The following is a 24085-nucleotide window of genomic DNA, read 5'->3' on the forward strand; positions in this document are numbered from 1 at the left end:
GGGGCATCTCATGGGGCCCCCTACTGACCTCGGGCGGTGCCCAAGTTTCCAAATGGTCAGTCCACCCCTGGGCCCTCCTATCCCTCTTGTATTGAACTGTATTGTTGCTGTACTGTCTCTCATTATATTGTAAAGTGCTGAGCAAACTGTTGGCGCCATAAATCCTGTATAATTTTCCTGCATTCTGAGAATCTTTTTGAGAATTGGCATGCAAACCTCTTATCTAGTATATTGTTGTGTCCCTTTTTTCTCACTTTCTGTTCCAGAGACATCCTGATGTATCATGGGGACAATAAGTAAAGCAGGAAATGTCAAATGGGAACAAATGTTGGGTTGGTGCAGTGGCAGAGAGCACTCAGTCAGACATATTGCAGAACTTGTAAAACAATGAGCCCTATGGGAAGGCTCACCCAATCGGGACACTTACAACAGTTCAGAGTAGAGTCAGATGTGCAGGCCTGAACTTCAGATGGAATCTGTCAAGGAGAAGAGTGTGGCCTGACTGGTCCAACCCAAAGAGGAGCTTCCTGACGACGATGCAGACATGGGCTCTTTCTTTCCCTAATCCTCTGGAACCTCTCCCTACCGCTAGTGCTGTCCCTGACAGACGCATACCCTGTCCCTATACTAGCCACTTGCAAAACGCGCACCTAACCCAAGAGCAGAGACTTAAAAAGACTTTGCATTACATAAGATGGTCACCTGGATCAACACATCCAACTGGATCACTGCTCCAGGGGACTGAGGAAACCATAGAGAATTCCAGTTTCTCCTGATTCCTCTTTCAGTTACAATGCCACTGTAGACTACACCTGCCTACACAAGCAAAGATGGTGTGTTTTTTTTTTTTTTTGTTTGCTTTTCCCTACATAGTTTTGGCTGGCATTCCAAATGGTGGAAACAATTATGGGTATATGGGGTGGGTTTTTTTATTTCCTTTTTTTTAATACTTAAGCCAACCGAGCACAGATGCCATAGCTAACTTATTTGGTTTAAATGTTGAAACCCTTATATCAAACTGAAATCTGTTACTATATTTAGCAGTTTTTATTATATTTAGCTGTTGCTTAATCAGGTAATGTAATCAAAACTGAGTACTTAAAATGCCTCCACTTTCTGTATCTAAAACTCTATTGGCTCACAGGTGTGATAACTTGTCCAAAATCCTTAGCTTTAGGTATTGGAAAGGATTCTGTATGTCAGAAAAGCTGTCCATATTTATTTCAATTGTTAGGAAATCTAAGGGTGCATTCACACCTGAGTGATTTTTCTACTTGAAGCTTGTAACTCTAAAAGGCTCAACAAGCCAATTCCCATTCATTTCAATGCCCCTGCTCATGTGTTCTGTCACCTGAAGCAAAATGCCTATAGCTCAAAGTACATCAGCTTCTTTTTGGCAAATTACACGGTTTTTGACTCCATAGACTTTAATAGAAACGCCTGAAAATGTGACTAGCATTTTTTGCGAGGTTTTTGGCTCAAACAGCAGCTGTCCACCCTTAATTTCTTCTCCCTAGTGCTTTCTATTGGCTAAACAAAGACTCCTGAAGCTGTAAAAATGCTTGTAATACACTTCTAAAAACTCTCAATAAAACCACCAGAAAATCTCTATGCTCAGGGGTGAATACAGCCATGAGATTTTACCAACTCAACCATGCAAGGGCCTACCTAAAAAATCCATTCAATGTGTATCTGATCGTCTATGAATTCTATCATTCTGTAGTGTGAGGACCAATCTGATCAGACAGGATTTTGTATGTTTTACACATTGGGGTTGACTTATTAAAGGCAATTAGACTGTGCACTTTGCAGTTCCTCCAGAGCTTAGTAACTGAGCAGAAGCTCTACTGACTTCATCCATCATCCAGTCATGTATAAGTAAAAATGGCAAAGACCATAACATTGAGGCCATTTAGAGTTGGTTGCAAATTTTTATATTGACACTATCACTCCCTTGGACAAATTTTTCTAAATCTAAACTTTTTTACATCTGAAAATATTGATTGCTCCCCTATATCCTATATACAGATTCTTGGTTATGGTACTCTATAAATTAGTCAGTCAGGGACACTTGGACATGATCATAATTTTATGTTCTGTTTTCCTTTTAGCACACTTCTAGATTTAATTACATGTTCCTCACTATTCCACCCTTTTTGTATAATTTTATTAGTTTTGTAGGATCCATGTCTGTGGTTTTATAGGTGTGTACCAAGTATCTGGAAGTCAGCCAAGGAGTTTGAGTCAGCTGTCAGTCGTGTGATGACCTGTAGGATAAATGCTACATCACAATGTGGTTTGGATTTTAGTGACTCGCTGTTTGTCATGTCGTCAAATGTTCATAGATCTCAGGAAGACTTACAAAAACACCCAAAGCAGATGATACATGGCATAAAGTAGACTGTCAAGTACAGGTCTGCATGAATAAATTCATTTGTCACAATATAATTTAAGTCACCTTTATCATGAAAATGATACTGTGTGTGATAGTGCTGGACAGACTGCAATAAAATTTGGTCCTGATGGATCTACCATGATTAAATCTGTGATTGAAGGCTAGTGTGGGTGGACTTTGTTCTGGTCCTAGGCTGCTACCACTGATGGTTCTTAAAGTGATATTAAAGGCCATTAAAGTACAGTTACCTGCTCTGCAGTGGCTTTGCACAGCACAGTCTTGATCCTCCTCCTTGGGCCCTGTAGTGCTCTTGTCCCCTGCCTAATGCCCCCAGAGCAAGCAGCTTGCTATGGGGCCACCCAAGAAGGCTCACTCCCGAGCCTCTGCTTGTCCATTTACACAAAGCCCAACATGGATCCATCCCCTTTCTCCTCAGTTGGCTGACTGGCTGTGATTGACAGCTGTAGCCAATAGCTTCTGCTACTGTCTCAGCCAACAAGGAGGGAGAGTCTCCAGATGGCCAACTCTCTCTCATGCACATTGCTGGATCATGATTGGGCTCAGGTGTGTTATGAGGTAAAGAGAACAGGTGGCACACACACCTAGTCCATTATCCAAGGTTTATTGTAAGGAGTAAAAAAATGAAAACACTCAAGCATGTATCTAAAAAGCATAGAAAAATTACTATGGCCACAACAGCAGGCAAGGTGTCCTCACTGTCAGTGCAGTCAAAATGCTGACGCGTTTCGGGGACTAATCCCTTTCCTCAGAGCGAATGACCAGCCTCTGATACAGATGTGTAAATGAATGGAAAGTGGGAGCCTTGCTGGTGATGAGGGGCTAGGGATGCTGTTTAACACAAGGTTTTTACATTCGTGCATAGTGGATGAAGGTAAAAAACCTTGAGCAAATTAGTCTAGCACTATCCCTGGGTATACAGTGAAATGTTTTCCTTCAAAGAAGCAGATGTGTGTTCAAAGTATAGTATGGGTGGACTTTGTTCTGGTTCTAGGCTGCTAGCTCTCCATTCATGACAAAGGGATCCTTCAGTAGATGATACATTCTTGGGTGTGTACTGAGGAGTTTCTATCTCTTATTTTTTTAATTTTTTTTTTTCCAGACAAATTTCAGTTTCCATCCCTAGCATCCTGATGAGTGGAGAGACGGGAACGGCATGTCTGACAGTCAAACGACACACCAATCCTGTGGATGTTCAGGTTACCCTTGAAGTTGGTGAGACTAACTACACTGTTGTCAATGAGCAGGTCCCACCTGGTGACATCTTTAAAACTTATAAAGTTCAGGTTCGTGTTGAGCTATTTTTTTATTTTTTTTTTTTTCTCTTTGCTTCCAGCCATGGTGTAATATGGGTAGCAGAAGTGGTGCACTTTACAGGAAGGCCTAGACTGATAGTCAACATTAGCTGAAGGTCTCAGAGTGAATTTTTTTGCTAATGAGCATAGCACATGTGCTATGTATTCCACCTGTTTCCAGTGCATACATATGTTTATGAACACAATAACAAGCTTGTGACCCTAACTAGTATGGCAGCCAGCCAAGGTATTACACCCATAAACCTGGTGAGGGAGATGCACACCTCTCCATAATGTGGATTGGTTGGTGGGGGTGTCATTAAAGTACATCTCAAGACTAAATTGCTTTAGGTAAAATGATGAATGGTTGGAAGGTGTCACTTCTTATTGTAGTCCTTTAGGGGAGTCTTCCACGCTCTTCCTGTCTTGGTCTAAAATGTTAGAGTGGGTTTAAAGCTGGTTATGGACAGTGGATGAAGGAATGTATCGCCCCTGCCCTTTGGCCGAAACAATGGGCGAGGTTTACCTAAACTGGTGCGCTCAGAATCTGTTGCAGCTGTGCGTGGTTGCCAATTGGCTTCTAACTTCAGCTTGTTCAATAAAACTTGGAAGCTGGTTGGTTTCTATGCAGGGCTGCACCAGATTTTTCACCGTACAGTTCTTGGTAAATGACCCCCATTGCAGTCTGACAGCAGGACCCGGATCAACAGCTGCGCCCACTGGTCAACGAAGTTGTCTAACTTGCCTGTTGACAGAAGTCAATCTAACATTCAATTTCTGTCCTGTAGGACGGGCCAAAACCAGATGGAAAAGGAAATGTGGCTGGTCCTTGCTGAACTGACAATGTCTATTGGTTTATGGCCAGCTTGACCCTTTCTCTGAAATGATCTCTCATTGTCACTATACCTAGAAAATAGTGCAACACTTCCAATTTAATTATGCTCAACACATCAAAATATACTTTATACAACAAAAGGAAAGTCCCATCATTCTTGTGTATGCTTAGTGTCTTCTATATCACACTTGTGTTGCACCTCCACCAATCACAAGATGTGTTCTCACCTGGAGCTATTGACCTCACGTATAATGCTAGGTAAAGCACTTGTACTTTTTTTTTTTTTTTTTTTTTTCCCCATTTTTTAAAACCAGTCAGAAAACCATTGACCAGTTACTGGTACTCAATCACACCAGATATAGCCAGTAATTAAAATAAAGTAAATACTGTGCACAAATTGCTTCCTTGTATTTACCAGCCCACTATCCTCTGAACGTTGTGATGTAATCAAGCCCCTAGCATTATAGGCTAGGTCAAAACCTCCAGGTGAGGGCACATCTGGTGATTGGTGGAGGTGCAACCCAAGTGATACAGAAGACAGAGTACAGAAGAGAATATTTATGAACATTTGAGAAGCAAACCAAGGAACTAAATTGGTTGATGGGACTTTATCTGATTGTGTTGAGCATAGTATATTTTTGTGTTGAGCATAAGTGTTTTACTTGTAGTTAAATTGGAAGCACGGCACTATTTTTGAGTTGTATGGATATGAGTATTTTGAAGGGTGCAGGCAGCTTTCATAAAAAATTAGTATAGTGTGATCACTGCAATAGAGGGTGTTTTTTAAAGGTTTTTAGTTATTTTTGCATAGAGCAGCTCTGAAGACTATATACATTGACATGATCTATCATTGTCTTGCTGCTCCTTTTTGTTGTATAATCAACAGGCTCTGAGAGGTGACACCACTGTATTTCCTAAAGTCCAACTGAATCAAAGTAATATGGCCAAGACATTACCATTTTCTGTTTGATGCAGAAAACTTTTAATTCTGCTCAGCAGAGTGCAGTAGTCCAGATCTCCAAAGGTCCAACATGCCTCCTGATCAGTCTTCCAAACAATGCTTGGTTAATACCTGTAATGCAGCCAGGTTGGGGTTTTTAACGGCACAGGTCATTTTAAGCAGAAAACAGAACTAACAGCACAATAGAGAACTTTACTGCTGCTCAACAGATTCCCATTGTCCCAGGTCTCCAGCGGTCTAACATGCCCACTGCTGTAATCAACAGCATCACAGAAGGATGCATGCCACTCCTAAACCCTTAAATTGGGTCTCCAAGCTGTTGGGTGCTCACAGTGAGAAACGTGTCCGTCTCTGGGAAATACCAATCAACAATAAACCCATCTTCACACCAACCTTTCCAGAGTAGGAACAATTTATTGTACTCCAGTACAAAACCAATTTTATGTTGGAAACATGTGTACAGCTGGATTTCTTCCTGATTGGGGCCTTGGGCAGGGGACATGTTGGACCACTGCAATCTGTTCAGTTCTGCAGCAGTCCAGCTCTCAAGCATCCTATTGGCATATGTTGTTTTAACATATTTTCTGCATAAAATAGGTTTGTTCAAACCAGTAATAAAAAAATTAAACTCTGTATTACATAGTCTGATGGTAATACAATAACTGCTAGAACTCCAACTGGACTTTACTTGAGATTACCCTCCTGGCTGTGTTGTCTTGTAGAGATTAATTGGTTGGTGATCCACTTTAGACTCTTATAATCCTTGCCTTAGTTTAAAGCTGGCCACACACTAGTAGATTTTCAAATGTATGTTTTGTATGAACATTCCTACAAAATTCTACGTAAATCAATGAATTCATGAATGTAATTTTGAAAGCTGTTCAAAAATGGTTTGCTTTTTTAACATTTTGGAATAAATGTATTTTACCAAATGAAAACCAGATGCACTGTTAAAAATTTGTTAGTGATAAGAATGTTTGAATGAACAGGATGGAAATTTTCCTTGAACTATGGTTGAAAATTCACTTCCCTAGTGATTGATAAAACATTCTTAAATTGAAAAATGTTTTAACAGATGGTAAGCTATATATTTTTTTTTGGTATTATAGTATGTCAATCAAATGGTTAACCATTTTGGCTCTGACTGTCCATCTGTGCAGGCACCTGAGGTGAAAGCAGCAACTCCAGTGTTCCTCATTGTCAGCGCTGTCAGTGGCAGCTACAACTACACGGCTCGCAGATCTGTGGTCCTCGCTCCAACTGGCAATGTTGCCTTCATCCGGACAGACAAGGAACTGTACAAGGGTGGCCAGAAGGGTAAATGTTTATAGGTGTTAAACAGAAAATATAGTATGTCTTTAGTGCGCTTGTTATGTGCTAGGATTGTGGTTTACCCTAGTGACTTTTGATTAGTCTCTTTACATTTTTAAATGTGTTCCATGATTTTAATGCCTCTACAGATTTGCAAGTTGGCTGCTAGGAGCTCTAAATTTGCCCCTGCCTTTTTCTAGCCTGTTTTTGAGATATTGGGCAGATAATGTCCTATGTATGATGGCTTTCATTATACTTTGTGTACAGCCAAACTTTGCACAGGGGGAAAGATTAGAACTGACATGTTTTTACTGCTTTCCAGGGGGGCTCTGTCAGACATTTGCCCGTACTGTCTTGTGAAAATTTGTTTCCCTAGACAAGAAGTGAAATCTGTAACTGGGACATGGACAGAAACTGAAGCTGGCCATACATGGATGAAAACTTGGCCAGTTTAGCAGTGACAAATTTTGATCCATATATGGGCAGGCTGGTTGTACAGACTTCAATCTGCTGAAACCTCTGTACAACCACCCTTACAGATTTTCACTGATTGGTTCTGCAAGCAGCATCGATCAGTGGGAAGTCCCCCAGCTGTCAGAATACAATGAATCAGTGGGGAGGATTTGCCCATCTGCATTGTATGTGAATGGATGAATCCAGTGGGGTGTGTTGTGTAGTGTTTAAAAAGGAAAAAAAAAAAAAAATTGTATAGCAAAACCCAACAAGAGGTGTGTGGTTTTTTTTTTTTTTTTTTTTTTTTTTTTAACCCTTCCTCACTTTATCATAGACTTGCACTCTTCTAGCCATCCCTGACTTTAGGAACCGCTTCCCTGTGTTGTGTGCACAATGTCAAACAGTAAAGCCGACCATACATGGACTGAAATTTTGGACGGTCCTTGCTAAACTGATCCAAGTATGGGCTAGCTGGCTGTACACAAGCTGATCTATCAATTGACTTGTATACAACCAGCCTGTCTTTTCCTTCATTAAAAAAAAAAAATATATATATATATATATATATATATATATATATATATATATATATAATGTATGGCCTGTCTAAGAGTGGGGCATTCCTGGAGGGTACAAGTGGTGATCCTAGTCAGACTTGCTGAGTGTGCATGTGCCTGGAAACTATTGTACTCTGTGACAGGCAAACTGAGGACTCTTGGCGTAATGGGAAGCTCAGCAAGTCTCTAGTTTCTGGAAACCTCATCAGATATAGCTGACCACAACCTCAAACGGTGGGTTTTAATTTAAATTGTGTTTTTGTCTTGATACTTTATTGTTTGTGTCCATAATCTGATGCACATCTTGTCGTCTTTGTCTACAGTGCAGATGTACGTGATGGCAATGGACAACAATCTACTCCCAGTGGAGGAAATGGTGAGTAGGGTTCAGATCTCTGTTTTTGAAGTATATGAAAACCCAATCACTAGAACCTTATAAGCTATAAAGTGGATCTCAAGGCAGCCCCAATATACTAACTGTTTAGCCTCAGGGGGACTCCCTCCTCCTCACTACTTGTGCCATGGGCTTGCAGTCTTCCCCCTTCATTAGACAATTGATTCCCCCCAAGCTGCTACTTTTTTGGCTAGTTGTGAAGCCACCCTTACAGCTGCACAACTGGCCATGGGTAGGACGGCTACATATTTTTGCTGCAAGCCCAAAGTTTGGCTTTAAATCTGCAGCGTTTATAAAAATGCCTAGTCGCCCATGGAGGTTCTTTTTGGGCAAAACTACTTGATGCAGTACTTTAGCAAACAAATTGTTCAGTTGGCACTGATGCCGTTTTTGTAGACCACTAAGTTGATTGCTTAGTGCTTAACATTTCCAATTTGATAGCAATATCCTGTAGTTTTGTGATTGTTTTACCCCCTGCTATTATATGAATGGTCACCAAATTCCAACTTACAGGAAAAACTGCTTAAATTTCTTGAAAGTAAACTGAAAAAATTCAAAATTAACACGTTCATAAGACCACTTATTACAAGCCTAAAGAGATCAAAATCTGTATCCTGTTACCTATGGATTCATCATTTTAGTCTAACCTGTCAAGAAGTCACCTTGTAGATCATCCATGATGGGAATTCTATTCTAGCACAAGTATATTGTGGTAGCTGACAGCGTGATGTTGGCCAGCAATGAGGAAATGGCTATTGGCTAGAAAATCTCCAGTATCAAGCTCACTTTAAGTCTTAAGGTGAAAAAGGAATTCAGTCTCCAGCAAAAAAATCCAACATTCATGTGATGCCTTGACAGCCTTGGAAAGGGGAGGGTGGGGAATGACATGCTACTTCATTGAACCCTAGGATGCTTAGGATCTGATGTGCAGATTCCACAAATACTGAGGGTCAACCTTCTAAGACATTGTTTACACCAGTGGGCCGCAATCTACCAGTAGATCGCTGCCAGATGACTGGTGGATCACGGTCTGGATTTGCTGACCCATCCCAGAGCTACAAACTAAGGGACAAATTGTAAATTTGCAGCTGTAGTAGGGAGTAAGGGCTACATAAGCTGATGCCCTTTCTGTAGTGCTGGCTCCTGTCCCATGTGGAGTGATGCCAACTGCACTCCACCTCTTATCTTGGGTAGCAGTCTCCAGAGTGGTGCCAGCAGCAGGAAAGCTCCAGGTCTGTGTGAAGCAATACACTGGGCTCAGTAGTATAGGGCTGCGTTCACACGGAGTTGGGGTTTACCCAGACTGTGCAGTCTAGTGTATCTGCAGCTTTCTTGCGGGTTTACTGCACTTAGACTTCTATTGTATCCTGTGGGTTTGGTGTACTATCTGAAAATGCACCAATCCTCAACGCAAGAGTGCACCGCACCTGCAGGGTATAATAGTCTACGGCAAAGCGCCGCAAACCCAGACAAGTCAGATGCACTGTGCTGCACCTGCACTGCAGGTAAACCGCAGAACATCAATGTGAAAGCTGCCTTTTTATAGGGGGCTCAGTACAGTAAGGGTTTTATTTACATTTCTGGCTTGGGGGTGGTAAAACCCCATATTTAACCACTCGCCCTCCAAAGGATTTACCCCACCCTTCCTGACCAGGCCATTTTTTTTCATTACTGCACTTACTTTAACTGACAATTGCGCAGTCATGCAACACTGCACCCAAATGAAATTTACGTCCCTTTCCTCCCCCACAAATAGAGCTTTCGGCGGTATTTAAGTGCTATAAAAAGACCGACAATTTTGAGAAACCATATTTGACTTTTTGCTATTTAAACATGACCAGTAAAAATGTAAACCAAAGTTTGTCATAAATTTAGGCCAAAATGTATTGTGCTACATGCCTTTGCTAATAAAATAACGAAAAAAAAAAATCCAATACGTGTAAATTCATTGGGTTAAGTGAAAGTTAAAGCGTTTACAAATGGTGGTGTATATATACTGGGATTTTTATTTTTTTCTAGTAATGGAGGCAATCAATGACTTATAGAGTGACTGCCACGGGTATTCTGACACTGGGAGGGACTGTCTTGTTTTTATTGACATCCCCAGTGACACAAATAGTGATCAGTGCTAATAAAAAGCACTGCACTAATGGCACTGGGCAGGGGTTAACATGGACTATCAAAGGGTTAACTGTTTTTTAGCAGGCTGTGTTGGTGCTTTCAACTGTAAGCACACGGCTTTGTATGGCTGTGCTAAGCAAAGCAGTGTGCAGGAGATGACAGGGGAGAGAACTGTATTGTTTACATACAGTTCTTTCCCTCCATGGGTAATGCTCCATAATCACTGTCCAGGACCCAGTAGTTTACAGCCAAGGCTGCGAATAGCTGCACAGTTAGGGTGCATGCATGCGTCCCCCCCCCCCCCCCCCCATCCAGAAATAAAAAATCACGAGTGTGGATGTAGCACCTGCCAAGCATGACCCATTCAAAGGAATAAGGCTGCTTTGCAAGTGCCCTGCAACCTTGTGCAGTACAGCAAACAAGGGGTTAAAGCGGGCAGTGTTGTACTGCCTTATCACCACCTGCTTTAGGCCTTTGGACCTCGCTGAAGCATGTAGTTGCGGGGTACATGCAGAGTGGCCCCATTCACTTGAATGTATTGCATTTTGGCAGGCAGTAGCACCCACCAAAAGCAACAGGGTTTCATTCTGGCTGCAGCCTTTTTTTTTTTTTTTTTGCTGCTGCCTCAGCTAAAGGGGGTAGGGATTGGGGGTGGTAAAATCATGACTCGACTGCAGGGTTCAAGCCCCCCTCCCCCAGCTGTATGTGTAGACAACTCCTAAGGGTGCTGCTGCCAAATGCAACTAAGGGCTTGTTCACAAGTGCAGCAGGCACTGCTAATCTTCTGAATGTGATGCAAGTGTGATTGACAGGTGGTGAGGAGGTGATATGTTTCTTCCTCATCACCTCATTTAAACCCATGCTTGCCGTACAATGCATGCAACTGTGACCTGATTAGAGGTTTAAATCTGATATGAGGAGGCGGCACTGTGCCCGGTGATCTTTTGTTTGGTTTTTTCTTCCTTCCATGTTCAGGTAGATCTCCACCTCTTTAAGGTAGTTTAAACCCACTCTACCACCCCTCTGAAAAGGAATTTGCTGTGAATTGCTTTTAAGAGGGTGGTAGAGCAGCAGCTTCCAGGCATTCAGGAGGCAACACTGCTGCCTCCTGAATACCTGTGGGGTGTTTTGGTCATATCTACAAGCTAAATGTTTGGCTCGCTGTTGTGGTGTAGTCCCATTGACTTCGATGGGCTATGCCAAATGTCAGTCAATATGCAGCACTGAATTTTGCATGGCTGCGACTCAAACATTTCTTAAATGACCTGTCTTCTGTTTTGGGTCTTAAGTCTTTGATAGTCAGACACTTTGAATATGCTGTTACAATCCATGTCTAACTTTTTTTTTTCTTTCCTCTTTAGTTCCCTGAAATCTATGTAACAGTAAGTAATTTTAATTTTTTTTTTTGAGCACAATCCAAATGCAAAGTTTCTGCACACTTTATGGTTAATAATTAAGGTTAATAGGTAAATAAAGCTACCTTTTTAACACTGAAATCCATGTTTTATGGCCAACAGACATGTCTCCAGGGAAGATGTTTCAATTGACTTCCACCTGCTCAACTGATATTATCTAATGAAAAAGCATAACTCCAATGATGTAGTGCATTTCCTCCCTCTATAGGTTTTTCTTGCAATCCATTTCATTGCTTTTACATAGGAGTGTAAAGTAAACCAACACTGTTTGAAGCCAAAACTTGTGTGGTGGTTTTTTGTTGGTGACCATTCAAATGTCATACTTTTGGATTTCCTTAACTTTCAGTCTGTTTTGGACATCAGGACAAATTTCCCTCAGTAGAAGCACATAAAGCTTTGAAAACATGACAGCAGCTTGAAGTGTTACTAAACCCACAACCGTACAATCAGTCTGTAGATGCAGTAAAGCATGCTTGTTATACTCACTGTGGAAACTAAGGGGTTAATCCTCTGCATTGTGTAAAAAGGCTGCTTGACCCGGTCTTTTCTGATCCTCCCCTTTTAACCACAGTCCCCAATCCATCTGCTGATTGAGCACTTGCAGCTTGCCCCCAAGGCTCTAATTGGTGTGGATTGCTAGAGGGCTTTTTTTTTTTTGGGAGGGTGCATGTGATCAGCAAAATCAGCACTGTGCAGAGGGTCAGGGGTTCTGCAGCCTCATAGAATGGAAACTCCTTCTAAAAACTTTAACTAGTGATCTGCTGGACACTGATAGACGTCATAAGACTGCTCTAACTGCTGAGAGAAGGTATTAGCAAGTGTTTTCTATATTTACTAAAAAAAAAAATTGCATTTATGGTCGGAGACCAGATATAATGCAGGGTCCTGCGTTGAGTAACACTTTAAACTCTTCCTACTCCATGGTTTTAAATTCTTGGCAATGCAGAAAACAGGGGTATCGGTGTACAGCTCCTCTTCCTCCTCCCCCCGAGGAACCATTTTTAATTTTCAGGTCTCGGGGACCCTTACTGAAATCACTTCATCAAGGTTCAATAGAGTAATGTCCAGTAGGAAGAATGCGCCACTTAATGATCAGAATGCCATCTTTCCAAACCACTAAAATATCTTGTTGGCTCTGCCAAGTGACTTTGGACCCAGAACTATGCAGGAACCATAAGATAGGTCAGTCAGCCACAGCTCAAGGAACTCCTAGAAACCCTGGTTGAGATTGTCTGGTGTACAGTTTAATAAATAGTAAAATGACCAGACAAAATATTAGTACTTTGAAAACCTTTATTAAAAACAAAAGATGCATAATCTAGGGAGGCCCTACTGCACCATATTCTAGTACACACGTTTCAAAAAACACTGTAGTATGGCACAACACACAGAGACCGGATACGTAGAGAATGTGGATCTCCCAAGCACAAAAGATCAATGGTGACAAGTGAAATTGCAAAGGTGATATAGGATAACATTTTGTTGTGTTGCAATATAAAATATCATAATAAATCTAAAGGCAGGGCCTTAGTAGTTGGACTCAGAGGCGGACTGACAACTCATGGGGCCCCTGTGTCCTTGCCCACACTCAAAAAACCTATGAAAAAGGTACCAGGGGCATCTCATGGGGCCCCCTACTGACCCTGGGCCATCGGGCAGTGCCCAAGTTTCAAAATGGTCAGTCTGCCCCTGGTTGAACTACATTGTAGAAGTAAAGGATAGGCTAACCAGTTCCAGATCCAAGAATAGAAGGAAGACAAGTGTCCATGCTTAGTTGAGTAGTTGGGCCCTTGTTGGGACATAAAAGAAGGGTGGGGTAGGGGAAGGTGATCAAGCCAAAAAAGTATACATAGAATATGTTCATTTTAGGTCTAACACCACAAAGGGAAAGGAAAAGGGTGGGGGGGGGAGGAGACATACTGGTTCCCTATAAGGCAGGGAACCTGCTACTGAAAAAAGATGCAAACCTATTAGATAATTAAGGAATGGGGAATAAAAGCTGGAAGCATAAAGTGAATTACCTATGGAGACTTTGTTAAATTTTTTTGTTCGGTATCTTTCTGAAGGACTGTCAACAAAATATTTTTCAACCATACTTGGAAGCACAGAAAAGGCTTTCCCTATGACATGACAATCCCAAAATGGGTTTATGGATGCCTTGAGGATCTGCTATTGATGCTCAATTCTAACTTTTCTATTTTTAATCTTGCTTATTAACTGATATTGATACAATAATTTTATATAATATATACTTTTTTTTTTTTTTTTTTTAGGATCCATCAGGGAATCGTATACATCAATGGCTGGATCAGAGTACGAAAGGAACCTTCCTGTACCTAAGTTTCACTATGGTCGATGACCCAGATTATGGATATTATCAAATAGTAGCTAACAGACAGTCTGGCACTTCAGTTACTAAAGCTATCAAGGCTGACCAGTATGGTATGTATGACAATTGCTTTTTAGCAGTACTGTTGGGGAAAGCCAGTGGTAGCTTTTGCCATTGCACATCATGACACATGCCTCTGGGTTTGCCCCCAGCACTGACAGCTCGGTGCTCTCCCTCAGCCTTTCATGTCTTCTGTAACTTTTTTTTTCTTTTTTGGACTCTGGTTTCTTTTTTCAATTAGTCTTTGGGTGACCATTGATTTCAGAATTCCCCCTGAAAAGCACACTGTTGTTGTATGAAGGTGCTTAGGCTCTTCAGTGCCTGCAATCTCATAGCTGTATGTCTGCAATGTGGGCTTTAAGGCACTGCTGTCTTTGACTAATCTCGATTTGGTCATATCACTATTGTACTGCTCACCGTTCTCCTTGCAGGAAAATATGGCATGAGGAAGCAATGCCCTGCTGCTACCAAGATGGTTGTCTTTACACTGAGCAGATCAGTTATAGGGACATCACAGGCAACACTGAGGAGTTTTTTTTTTTTTTTTTTTTTTTTTTTTTTGGGCACAGCATTAGACCACAGAATGCCTCAAACACATTAGCCAGGAAAACCTCTACTAGGCACCTAGAGCTTGGCATTTCCCAGATTTATCTTCAGTGAAATCAGGCCCCAGCAACTAACTAAATCTGAAAGGAGCACAGCAGAGGGCATCCATTCTCAGTCTTCACTGAGAGAGCCAGTGACTATTAGTCGCTGTCTGCTCTGCCCCTCCAGCACTAACTGGGCTGTGCAGAGGGTGGAAGCAGCTGGCACAGGCTGTCAGTGACTCGCTGAGCCAGCATCTGGATTGATCCTGACCGCCATATATGTATATATATATTTTTTTTTTTCTCTCTGGGCCTGAATTGGCTGAGTTATGTCAGCTAACAGCAGGCTAAAGGTTAAACTGGGCACAGGGGTGTAGAACTGCCCTCCTGTAATCCATAGGAGAAGCACAGCCAAAGAGCTTTGGCTATACTATACTTTTTAACATTCTCCCATTCTGAGCAAGTTTTGAACATAATCCCTCTGACAGTTGATACTACTTGTGGGATCGATGGCTGAGAGATTCGGTGTCCCTGATCTTGAACTAGAATCAAGTGATTCTCAATTATGTGATCATTGTCGGCAATGACAAGGTGATTGCGTGCATGCTAAAGACCTCATTTAGGAAAAAATGGCTTCAGCTTATACAGACCACTGCAGCTTGTAGATGGCAGTGTCTTTTTTTTTATTACTCTAGTTGGTACAATTGTCAATAATAAATGGGTTTAGTATATATGTGTGTGTGTGTGTGTGTGTGTGTGTGTGTGTGTATATATATATATATATATATATATATATATATATATATATATATATATAAATAATTTTTTTTTTTTTTTTTTTTCCCATTGTGTAGAAGCAGGCTTTAATCTGGTACTCCTTTTCTTAAAATATATAAAATGTAAATTTTAGTTATGCTAACAATCACTTAAGCCTAATTCGATAGGCTTTAATAATCACTGGTCATGAAATGGTTTACATGTTTAACAAAGTTTTTTTGTATTCTCGTGGTGTACTAGTCATTGGGGAAATGCTCTGACCCATTGCACATAGTTTGTATGGGGAAACCTTCCATAAAAAGCTCCAGGTGATTAGAATCCCCAGTATGTATTCCTTTTGAATGTTACAAAGTCCTGTTGGATCTCCAGGACAGAATGCAAGAGTACCTTCTGTACAAGCCTTAAACTCCTAATTAATGCCAAAGTGGGGAAAACCACTTTGGAGAGAAGTGTTTGTTTAAAGATTGTTTGTGTTTTTTTTGTTCAGCTTTGCCCAGGTTTAGCCTAATGATGAAAGTTCCCAATACCATAACCATCCTGGACAAGAATGTTTCTGTTGAAGTGAATGCCAGGTAATTTTAACCAAGACAATTGTAGTATAAATGTAATGATGCCAAATGTGTCACAAGTGCTAAGTTTGGGGGTTTTTTGTGTTTTTTTTTTTTTTTTTTTTTTTTTTTTTTCCATTTTTGACTATTGTCCATTTTTTACTGAGCTCAACACTTTCTGGGTCATTACATTTCCATCTTTGCTGATCTTGCCTCTGTGACTCAAACATATGGTGTGCAGCAGGGTACTGCAGTCTATGGAGAGAAGAGGCCATTATAGGACACCGGTAAGCTCCAGAGGATCGGGTTATATGAAGCCTGTTCATTTTCAGTTTCTCTCATACAAAGTATTTAGCCAGTATCAGCTGTGTAGAAAAGCCTGATGGATGCTTCTCTGAATGTTCCTTCATGGTTTTACCTTCTCATTTTCACACATTTATGTAGTACAGACCCCAGACTGGTCTTGCTGTTTCCCAGGTCCTATTCCCTATTGCATGCATAGCAGCCTGGCTCACAGCAGTTTTTTTTAGTCTCTCCATGCAATACCCAGACTGAAAATATATTCTTTTTTTTTTTTTTTTTTTTGGATTTGTTTGAAGACCTTGGATAGGGTATAGGGTGGACCTTGGCATACTCTAACTAGTGTAAACTCTGAGGAGACTCTAGTAAATATTAACCTCTTTGAATTAGGCCTCTAGTGCAATAGGGTATAGACATATAGCTTATAGGGAATCCCACACTGGGAACAGCCCTGAGCCAGCAAATATAGATCTTTCTTAAAAAGAGGACAAGCAACACTCTCTGGGATCTTAGGCCTCTACACACTGTCCATAAGTACCTCCTTCCAGTACCAGTCAGACCCTGTACCATGAGCCTCCAGGCCAGATCCTCAACAACCTTTCTCCTGACTGTTCTCAGCTTCCGCAAAAGGCCCTCCAACTCTCCCTGAGCTGGGACCTCCATGAACCTCCTGCAGTCTTCAGCTTGGTAACTCAGGAGGGCAGACATCTCCTCCCAGGCTGGGTCTCTTTCCACCAGGGCAATGACCCTGCCATTGTAGGCACCAGACTATTTATGCACACATCCGCTACATGCTGGGCATTCTCTGACCAGGCTTTGGCTGAGGTTGCATGAATATTCAGCCCAGGGTCTGCCTCTCTCAATCCACTGTAAGTTTTCCTGAATACAGGGGGAAGTAGTTGAGCCTGTAACCAGCAGATCCCACCCAAAACAGCCAAAAGCAATGCAATCCTGTTCCCATGACAACAGAGGAACCAGCCTAAAGTTACCTAAACCTATTGGCAACCCCACTAGAAGGGTGCTACATTATGGATCAAGTAAATGTTAGGTTGATGCTGCTAATGGGGTTCAGTGATGCAAATTGGGAGAGTGACTGTGGATAGCTGACTGTAGATTCCTTAACTTCAGAGTAAGGTGAGCCTGTAGCTTTGGACCCGTCCTTGGCTTTAGAGCTATAACTTTAGTTTAGACTAGCTTTTTAAGCTTCTTTTTTTTTTTTTTTTTTTTTTTTTGAAAACCAGGTGTTTCTGCATCTCTAGTTCCCCCCCCCCCCCCGACTAAATAAAAGATCTGAGAGGGGTGGTTGCCATATAGGAAAGAACCCAGCACTGATTCAGAATTGGGCAAAAAATATCAACAATTTTAAGTGTGCATGGTGATATTTAAAAGCCCCACTTTAAATATAACAAGTACATTGAATAAAAATGTAAAGTTGTGATTGGTCTCTGCTTGCTTCTGGCTATATACATGTCCAAAAACACACTCCACAATGAGAGGATTTGCTTACTGTCGATGTAAATTTTGTAGGAACTTGCATTTCTTTTGAATATGTCAAACTGACTTCTTAGTTATCTGGATATCACACTACCATTAAATATGTTGTGTGCAAATGGCTACTTTTTGGAACTTTTCTCTTCTTGGCTACAAAGGTTACTACATTTATCTTACCAATAACCATGTAATTACTACGAAAGCTCTCTCATCTACCATATTTTTCGCCGTATAAGACGCACCTGACCATAAGACACATCTAGGTTTTAGAGGCAGAAAACAGGAAAAAAATTCTGAACTAATGGACTGCGGACAGCACAGGGATGACCAGAGACTGCGGACAGCACAGGGATGACCAGAGACTGCGGACAGCACAGGGATGACCAGAGACTGCGGACAGCACAGGGATGACCAGAGACTGCGGACAGCACAGGGATGACCAGAGACTGCGGACAGCACAGGGATGACCAGAGACTGCGGACAGCACAGGGATGACCAGAGACTGCGGACAGCACAGGGATGACCAGAGACTGCGGACAGCACAGGGATGACCAGAGACTGCGGACAGCACAGGGATGACCAGAGACTGCGGACAGCACAGGGATGACCAGAGACTGCGGACAGCACAGGGATGACCAGAGACTGCGGACAGCACAGGGATGACCAGAGACTGCGGACAGCACAGGGATGACCAGAGACTGCGGACAGCACAGGGATGACCAGAGACTGCGGACAGCACAGGGATGACCAGAGACTGCGGACAGCACAGGGATGACCAGAGACTGCGGACAGCACAGGGATGACCAGAGACTGCGGACAGCACAGGGATGACCAGAGACTGCGGACAGCACAGGGATGACCGCTGACCTTTGGGGAGGTGCGGAGCGGGTACCTGAATTTGACAGGTACCCGCTCTTCCGCAGCGTTTTTGTTTGATCTTACCTGTTCCTCGATCCAGCCGCGCGCTGTCTTCCCGGCTTCTGTAATAGCGCTTGGCATGACAGCCGGGTGCCCAGTGCACATGCGCGAGAAGCACTTGCGCTTTGTGATTGGTCCGGCGGCTTCTGGGATCTGTCATGTGTCCCAGGTACCGCTTTACCATTCACAAAGCGCACCGCTTCTCGCGCATGCGCAGTTGGCACCCGGCTGTCATGCCCAGTGCCCACACGACAGAAGTCGGGAAGACAGCACGCCGCTGGATAGAGGAACAGGTAAGGTCCCGCTGCAGAGCTGAGCTGCTGACCCGGTATTCTGACATGGCCACGGTGGAAATACCGGACCGGCTGCTCCATATTCGCCTTATAAGACGCACTGACATTTCCCCCCAGTTTTGGGGAAGAAAGTGAGTCTTATACGGCGAAAAATACGGTAAGTGTTAGAAATTCTGTATATAGCCTCACAGAACAGGCAGTGCACAGTCCACATATGGTTTTCTGCTTCATTGCAACAAGGAAACAGAAACTTTATTCAGAGGAAAAAACAAGTATACCATAGATGCAGCTATAAACACTGCCATCTACTGGTAGAAGAGTACTCTATGGAGTACTGATTTAGTTGTTGCACAAAATACATGAACACTGTATTCCAACACTCGGGCTATACATTGGCCTCCTGCCCAATCTAACAGTTCCAGGCTGGGGAAGAGGTTGCTGAGCAGAGGAGAAGTTTGATTTAGACGATGGTATGTTGTTGGCAGAACATCTTGAAAAGGGAAAAGGGAAGGCCTGGCTCTTGACTGAGAGATTGTCTTTTTGCCAAAAATGTTTGACAATAGCCCATTACGAAACCTGCCCACATTTTCAATAGCTTAATGCAAGATATGAAGGTTTCTAAGGTTAAATACAGTATATCTTTCCCATCGCAATTTTCTTCCCATCCCTTTTTTGCCTTCAATTGCCAAGATCTGTGGTGGAACTCCAGACCAGAAAATCCTAATGTGTGGTGGGACTTGTATTCTCGAGTTTGTGTATAGAAAATCTTTAACTACCAGAACAGTTTGGTATTTAGTCAGCAGTCAAAATTTCAGAATGTGTTGCATGCAGAACTGAGTTTTGTTCTTTCCCCAGGTACACATATGATCAGGGGGTTCCAGGAAAAATATCTGGCAGATTGTGCAGACCACCAACTAACTATTACATGGGAAACACCTGCAATAGGAGTCCTGATGGTATCTGTGTGCCATTCACTGGAGAGGTGAGATTCAACTGTGATCATACTGGCAAATGTTAAACTCTGCCATAAACCCAAATTACCCACCCGCCTATGCTGTACCTGCATTTTATGATTCTGATCATTCAAGATCATGTACTACATCCACAACTGACAATTTCACAATGTACCTTGTCATGATACAAATCGGGGTAGATGTACAAAGCCAGGCAAAGTTATTGCACATCGTCAGTATGCTGTCATGGTCCTGTGTTTCTTTTTTTTTTTTTTTTTTTTTTTTTTTTTGCAGCCCACTATGCAGATACAGCAGGGTTGATTTTGGGGTGGGGGGAGGGGCGGGTTCCCTGATCAATGAGCCAGTCTGATGCAAGGGGCACTCTGATGAGGACAATTCTTGCAATGGACACTCTGCTGGGAACACCTGATGTAGGGGGGCAGGCTTGTGGGGATAACTGATCATATGTAAGGGTGCACTCTGATGTAGACAGTAATGTAAGGAGGCACTCTGTGGGTTAGTACCACCCTTCAGCAGGTGGTGTTTCAGTTTGGCCATGTGTACAAGGTCTTCATCACTCTAACTTTAACATCCATTATCCTTGATCTTACGAAATGTTCAGTGTGTGTGTATATATAAATCCCATCAATGCGTCTTCCATTTTACTCTTCAGTCCCCATTCATTGCCTCTTCTAGGAGATGTGCTTCTAATCCTGGCTTTCATTTTATTTATGGTTCAACTTAATCTTGGGTTTTTTTTTTTTTTTCTCCTCGTTCCAATAGACTGATTCTGAAGGTACATTTAAAGGAAACATCGATCTCTCAACATTACAGCTTGACCGCTCAGGATACCTGATGGCATGTAATGTACAGGCCACTCTGACTGAGAAGGGGACAAGTAAGTGACTGGCTTGCAATAGGTGTTTTATAGTTGCATAATTGGTGTAAATCCCCTATACAAATTTTTAACCACTTGACCTCCTGAGGATTTACCCCCCCTTAATGACCACGCCTCTTTTTGCTACTCAGCGCTGCACTAATTCAACTGATAATTGCACAGTCATGCAATGCTGCACCCAAATGAAATTTACGTTCTTTTTTTCACACAAATAGAGCTTTCTTTTGGTGTAATTTGATCATCTGTGCGCTTTTTATTCACGCTATAAACAAAAGGCCAAAAATTTTGAAGAGAATTTATTTTCAGCTATAAAAAAAATATATAGTAAACTCAAAGATGGTTATAAATTTAGGCCAAAATGTATTCTGCTCCATGTTTTTGGTAAAAACAAATCCCAGTAAGTGTGTATATTGATTGCTTTTTGTTGAAGTTATAGCGTCTACAATTTATGGTATAAATACTACAATTTACGCCATTTTTCTGCTATACAGCGCTGCGCTAGTTTAACGGACAATTGCGCAGTCATGCAATACGGTACATAAATGAAATTTACATCCTTTTTCCCCACAAATTGAGCTTTCTTTCGGTGGTATTTGATCGCCTGTGCGGGTTTATTTTTTGCGCTATAAAAAAAACCTGACAATTTTGAGGAGAAGAAAAACCAATATTTTGGACTTTTTGCTATAAAACATGTCCAGTAAAAAAAATGCAAAAATCAAATTTAGTCATAAATTTCTGCCAAAATGCATTCTGCGACGTCTTTGCTTAAAAAAAAAAAAAAACCCAATACGTGTAAATTAATTGGTTGACGTGAAAGTTATAGCGTTTACAAATGGCGGGAAAGATATTGGGATTTTTAGGGGTTTTTTATACTAATAATGGCGGCGATCAGCGAATTATGGCAGCGACTTGCGGCGGGACTGCGGACATTTTGACATTGGGGGATACTGACTTGGGGTCACTGACATCCCCAAAAACACTAATACAGTGATCAGTGCAAAAAAAACTGACACTGTACTAATGGCACTGGGAAGGAAGGGGTTAACTTTATTTTGTAGGGAAGAGTTATAGGAGTGAGGGGAGTGTTTTACTAGGGGGTGGGGGTGTGTGCTGGGCGGGACAAGGCTGATCAAGAGAAACTCCTCTCTCAATCATCTCATCCTCGAGCTGAGAAGGAAGTGACAGACAGCACAGCTACTGCAGCTGTGATCTGTCACTGATTGCCGCCGATCGCTGGGACATAGCCGCTAAGGAGCAGCTGTGACCCGGCGACTGACATCTGCAGCAGTGATCCACAGGGCAAATAGGGCGGCAGCGCACCTCGCGCGCCCCCTACTTGTTTACAAAGCACATGTCTTAAAACGTGGTTTTGCCTGTGAGTGCTGCCATACATGTACAGTGGCTGGGTGGCATGTGGTTAAATTTTAAAAAAAAAACAAAACCCTAAACTAAAACCTTTTCAAGGCAGAATACACGAGCAGCAGTGGTCACTAGTGCTGCCCACTGCAAAAGGCACAGACAACTGTCACGCTTTAGCATGCAGTTTCCTGCCTGTGGAATTCTTTTCCTCATTGCTGTACTGCTGCCTTCTGTGTTCACCTATGGCAGTGTTTCTCAACTCCAGTCCTCATGGACCCCCAACAGGTCATGTTTCAGGATTTCCCTCAGATGAAACAGCTGTGGTAATTACTAAGGCAGTGAAACTGATCAAATCACCTGTGCAAAATAATGGAAATCCTGAAAACATGACCTGTTGGGGGTCCATGAGGACTGGAGTTGAGAAACACTGACCTATGGGCATTATCTGCTCTACTGTGAAATTTTATATCCCTTACTGTGAATTTATCACTTCCCACCCCACCTCCTAGCCTTCTCTATACAGGACATGCTTAGTTTGGCTTCCATTGCCTGAGCAGCTTCCCAGTTTCTCTGAACTCTTGGTTTGCCTTGTATGTGGTAGTACTTGTGCTCTGTCTGACTTCCGCGTGCCTTCCCCAGCTTCGACTGCCTTTTTATCAATTTTGCTTGTCACAAAGGGATTTTGGGGGCACACAGGCTCCCTTGACGACAAAATAAACTAGACTAGGAGTAAGACCAAAGACAAAATTAAATCTACCCCAGATGGGCAATCAAGGGTTAAGTCCTCAAGGCATAATCAGGTTCAAAGGCCTCCGACACACTTAAACTCATCCCATATAACATAACCTTTTGAAAAAAAGAGAGAAAAACTAAACTATGACCACACAAAAAAGGGGGGGGGGGGGAGGTCTGCTGCCTGAGGGAGACTGGCATAGTCTGATATCTGATGCCTCCCCAAAGGGAGCGGCCTGAGTTTTTTTTTTTTGTTTTTTTTTTTTTTTTTTTTATTTGGGTACCCGGAATCAGATATAACTATATACCCCTTATTTTTTATAAAAAAAAAATAATCTTGTTGGGTGGATGATCCTTCTAGCAACGTGGTAGTTGCCAAAATACCAGCCTATTTTGGGCCTTCCTGTTCCAACTCGCATGTCAAGCCTCAAGCATGCAAGCAACCTAGTGTAGAATACTAGGCAAGTTGTGTTTGGCTCCTCCTGTAGTCAAGGGAGCAGTGATTGTTCTGGTTTGCTCAGGGTTTCACAGGCTAGGTGTTCAATTGCTTCCCCTTGCCTCTGGGAGAAAAAAATTGCAGAACCTACGGAGGGCAATTGAATTGGCCAGCCTGAATATTTTATCATACTGTGGCCAAGCTCTTTATAGGAGTGTCTAGAAGGTTGCGAGGTAGGTGAATAGTTTGAAGCCCTGGGGAGATTGTTCTTTCCTCAGCAGTGAGGGTTCCAAAGCCCTAGAAGGCAGCATGTGGACTGAGTTGCTGCTATTTGAGGTGTTATCTGTGGCAGAACTGGGGATCTGACTTTATCTTCTGAGAAACAGGCTGTAGGACTTCAGCCAACAAGATCTGGTCTAGAGAAGCATTGTTTCCCTCACTATACAATGTCCCAAGGAAACTGGAAGGTGTGCAGTTGCCCTGGGGACTTGTGAGTAATGATCCTGAATTGCATCTCAAAAGCTTAAAGCCACCAGGAATTAAGTGCCAGAGGTAGCTATGGAATGAGATGGCTCTCATAGGGTCTGAGTACTGGTCATTCCCCTGTCCTACGCAGAATCCTAGAGTGAACCTAGAGAAAAGCGTTCTG

General features: G+C 42.3%; 1 protein-coding gene across 1 annotated transcript in view; it reads left to right on the forward strand.

The window, feature by feature from the left end:
• Positions 1–24085, forward strand: part of LOC149427343 (ovostatin-like) — a gene marked incomplete at its 3' end in the record, with an annotated part of 72260 nt that overhangs the window by 13113 nt on the left and 35062 nt on the right. The window contains 8 exon segments of the mRNA XM_089668107.1: positions 3516–3699; positions 6665–6821; positions 8149–8201; positions 11702–11722; positions 14029–14197; positions 15996–16080; positions 19914–20040; positions 20795–20909. Coding sequence (XP_089524233.1) covers positions 3516–3699; positions 6665–6821; positions 8149–8201; positions 11702–11722; positions 14029–14197; positions 15996–16080; positions 19914–20040; positions 20795–20909 — 911 coding nt within the window.

The sequence above is a fragment of the Staurois parvus genome, unplaced genomic scaffold (genome assembly GCF_062004578.1).
Source record: "Staurois parvus isolate SC_StPar_1 unplaced genomic scaffold, SC_StPar_1.0 ptg003853l, whole genome shotgun sequence".
In the NCBI taxonomy this organism is placed as follows: Eukaryota; Metazoa; Chordata; class Amphibia; order Anura; family Ranidae; genus Staurois; species Staurois parvus.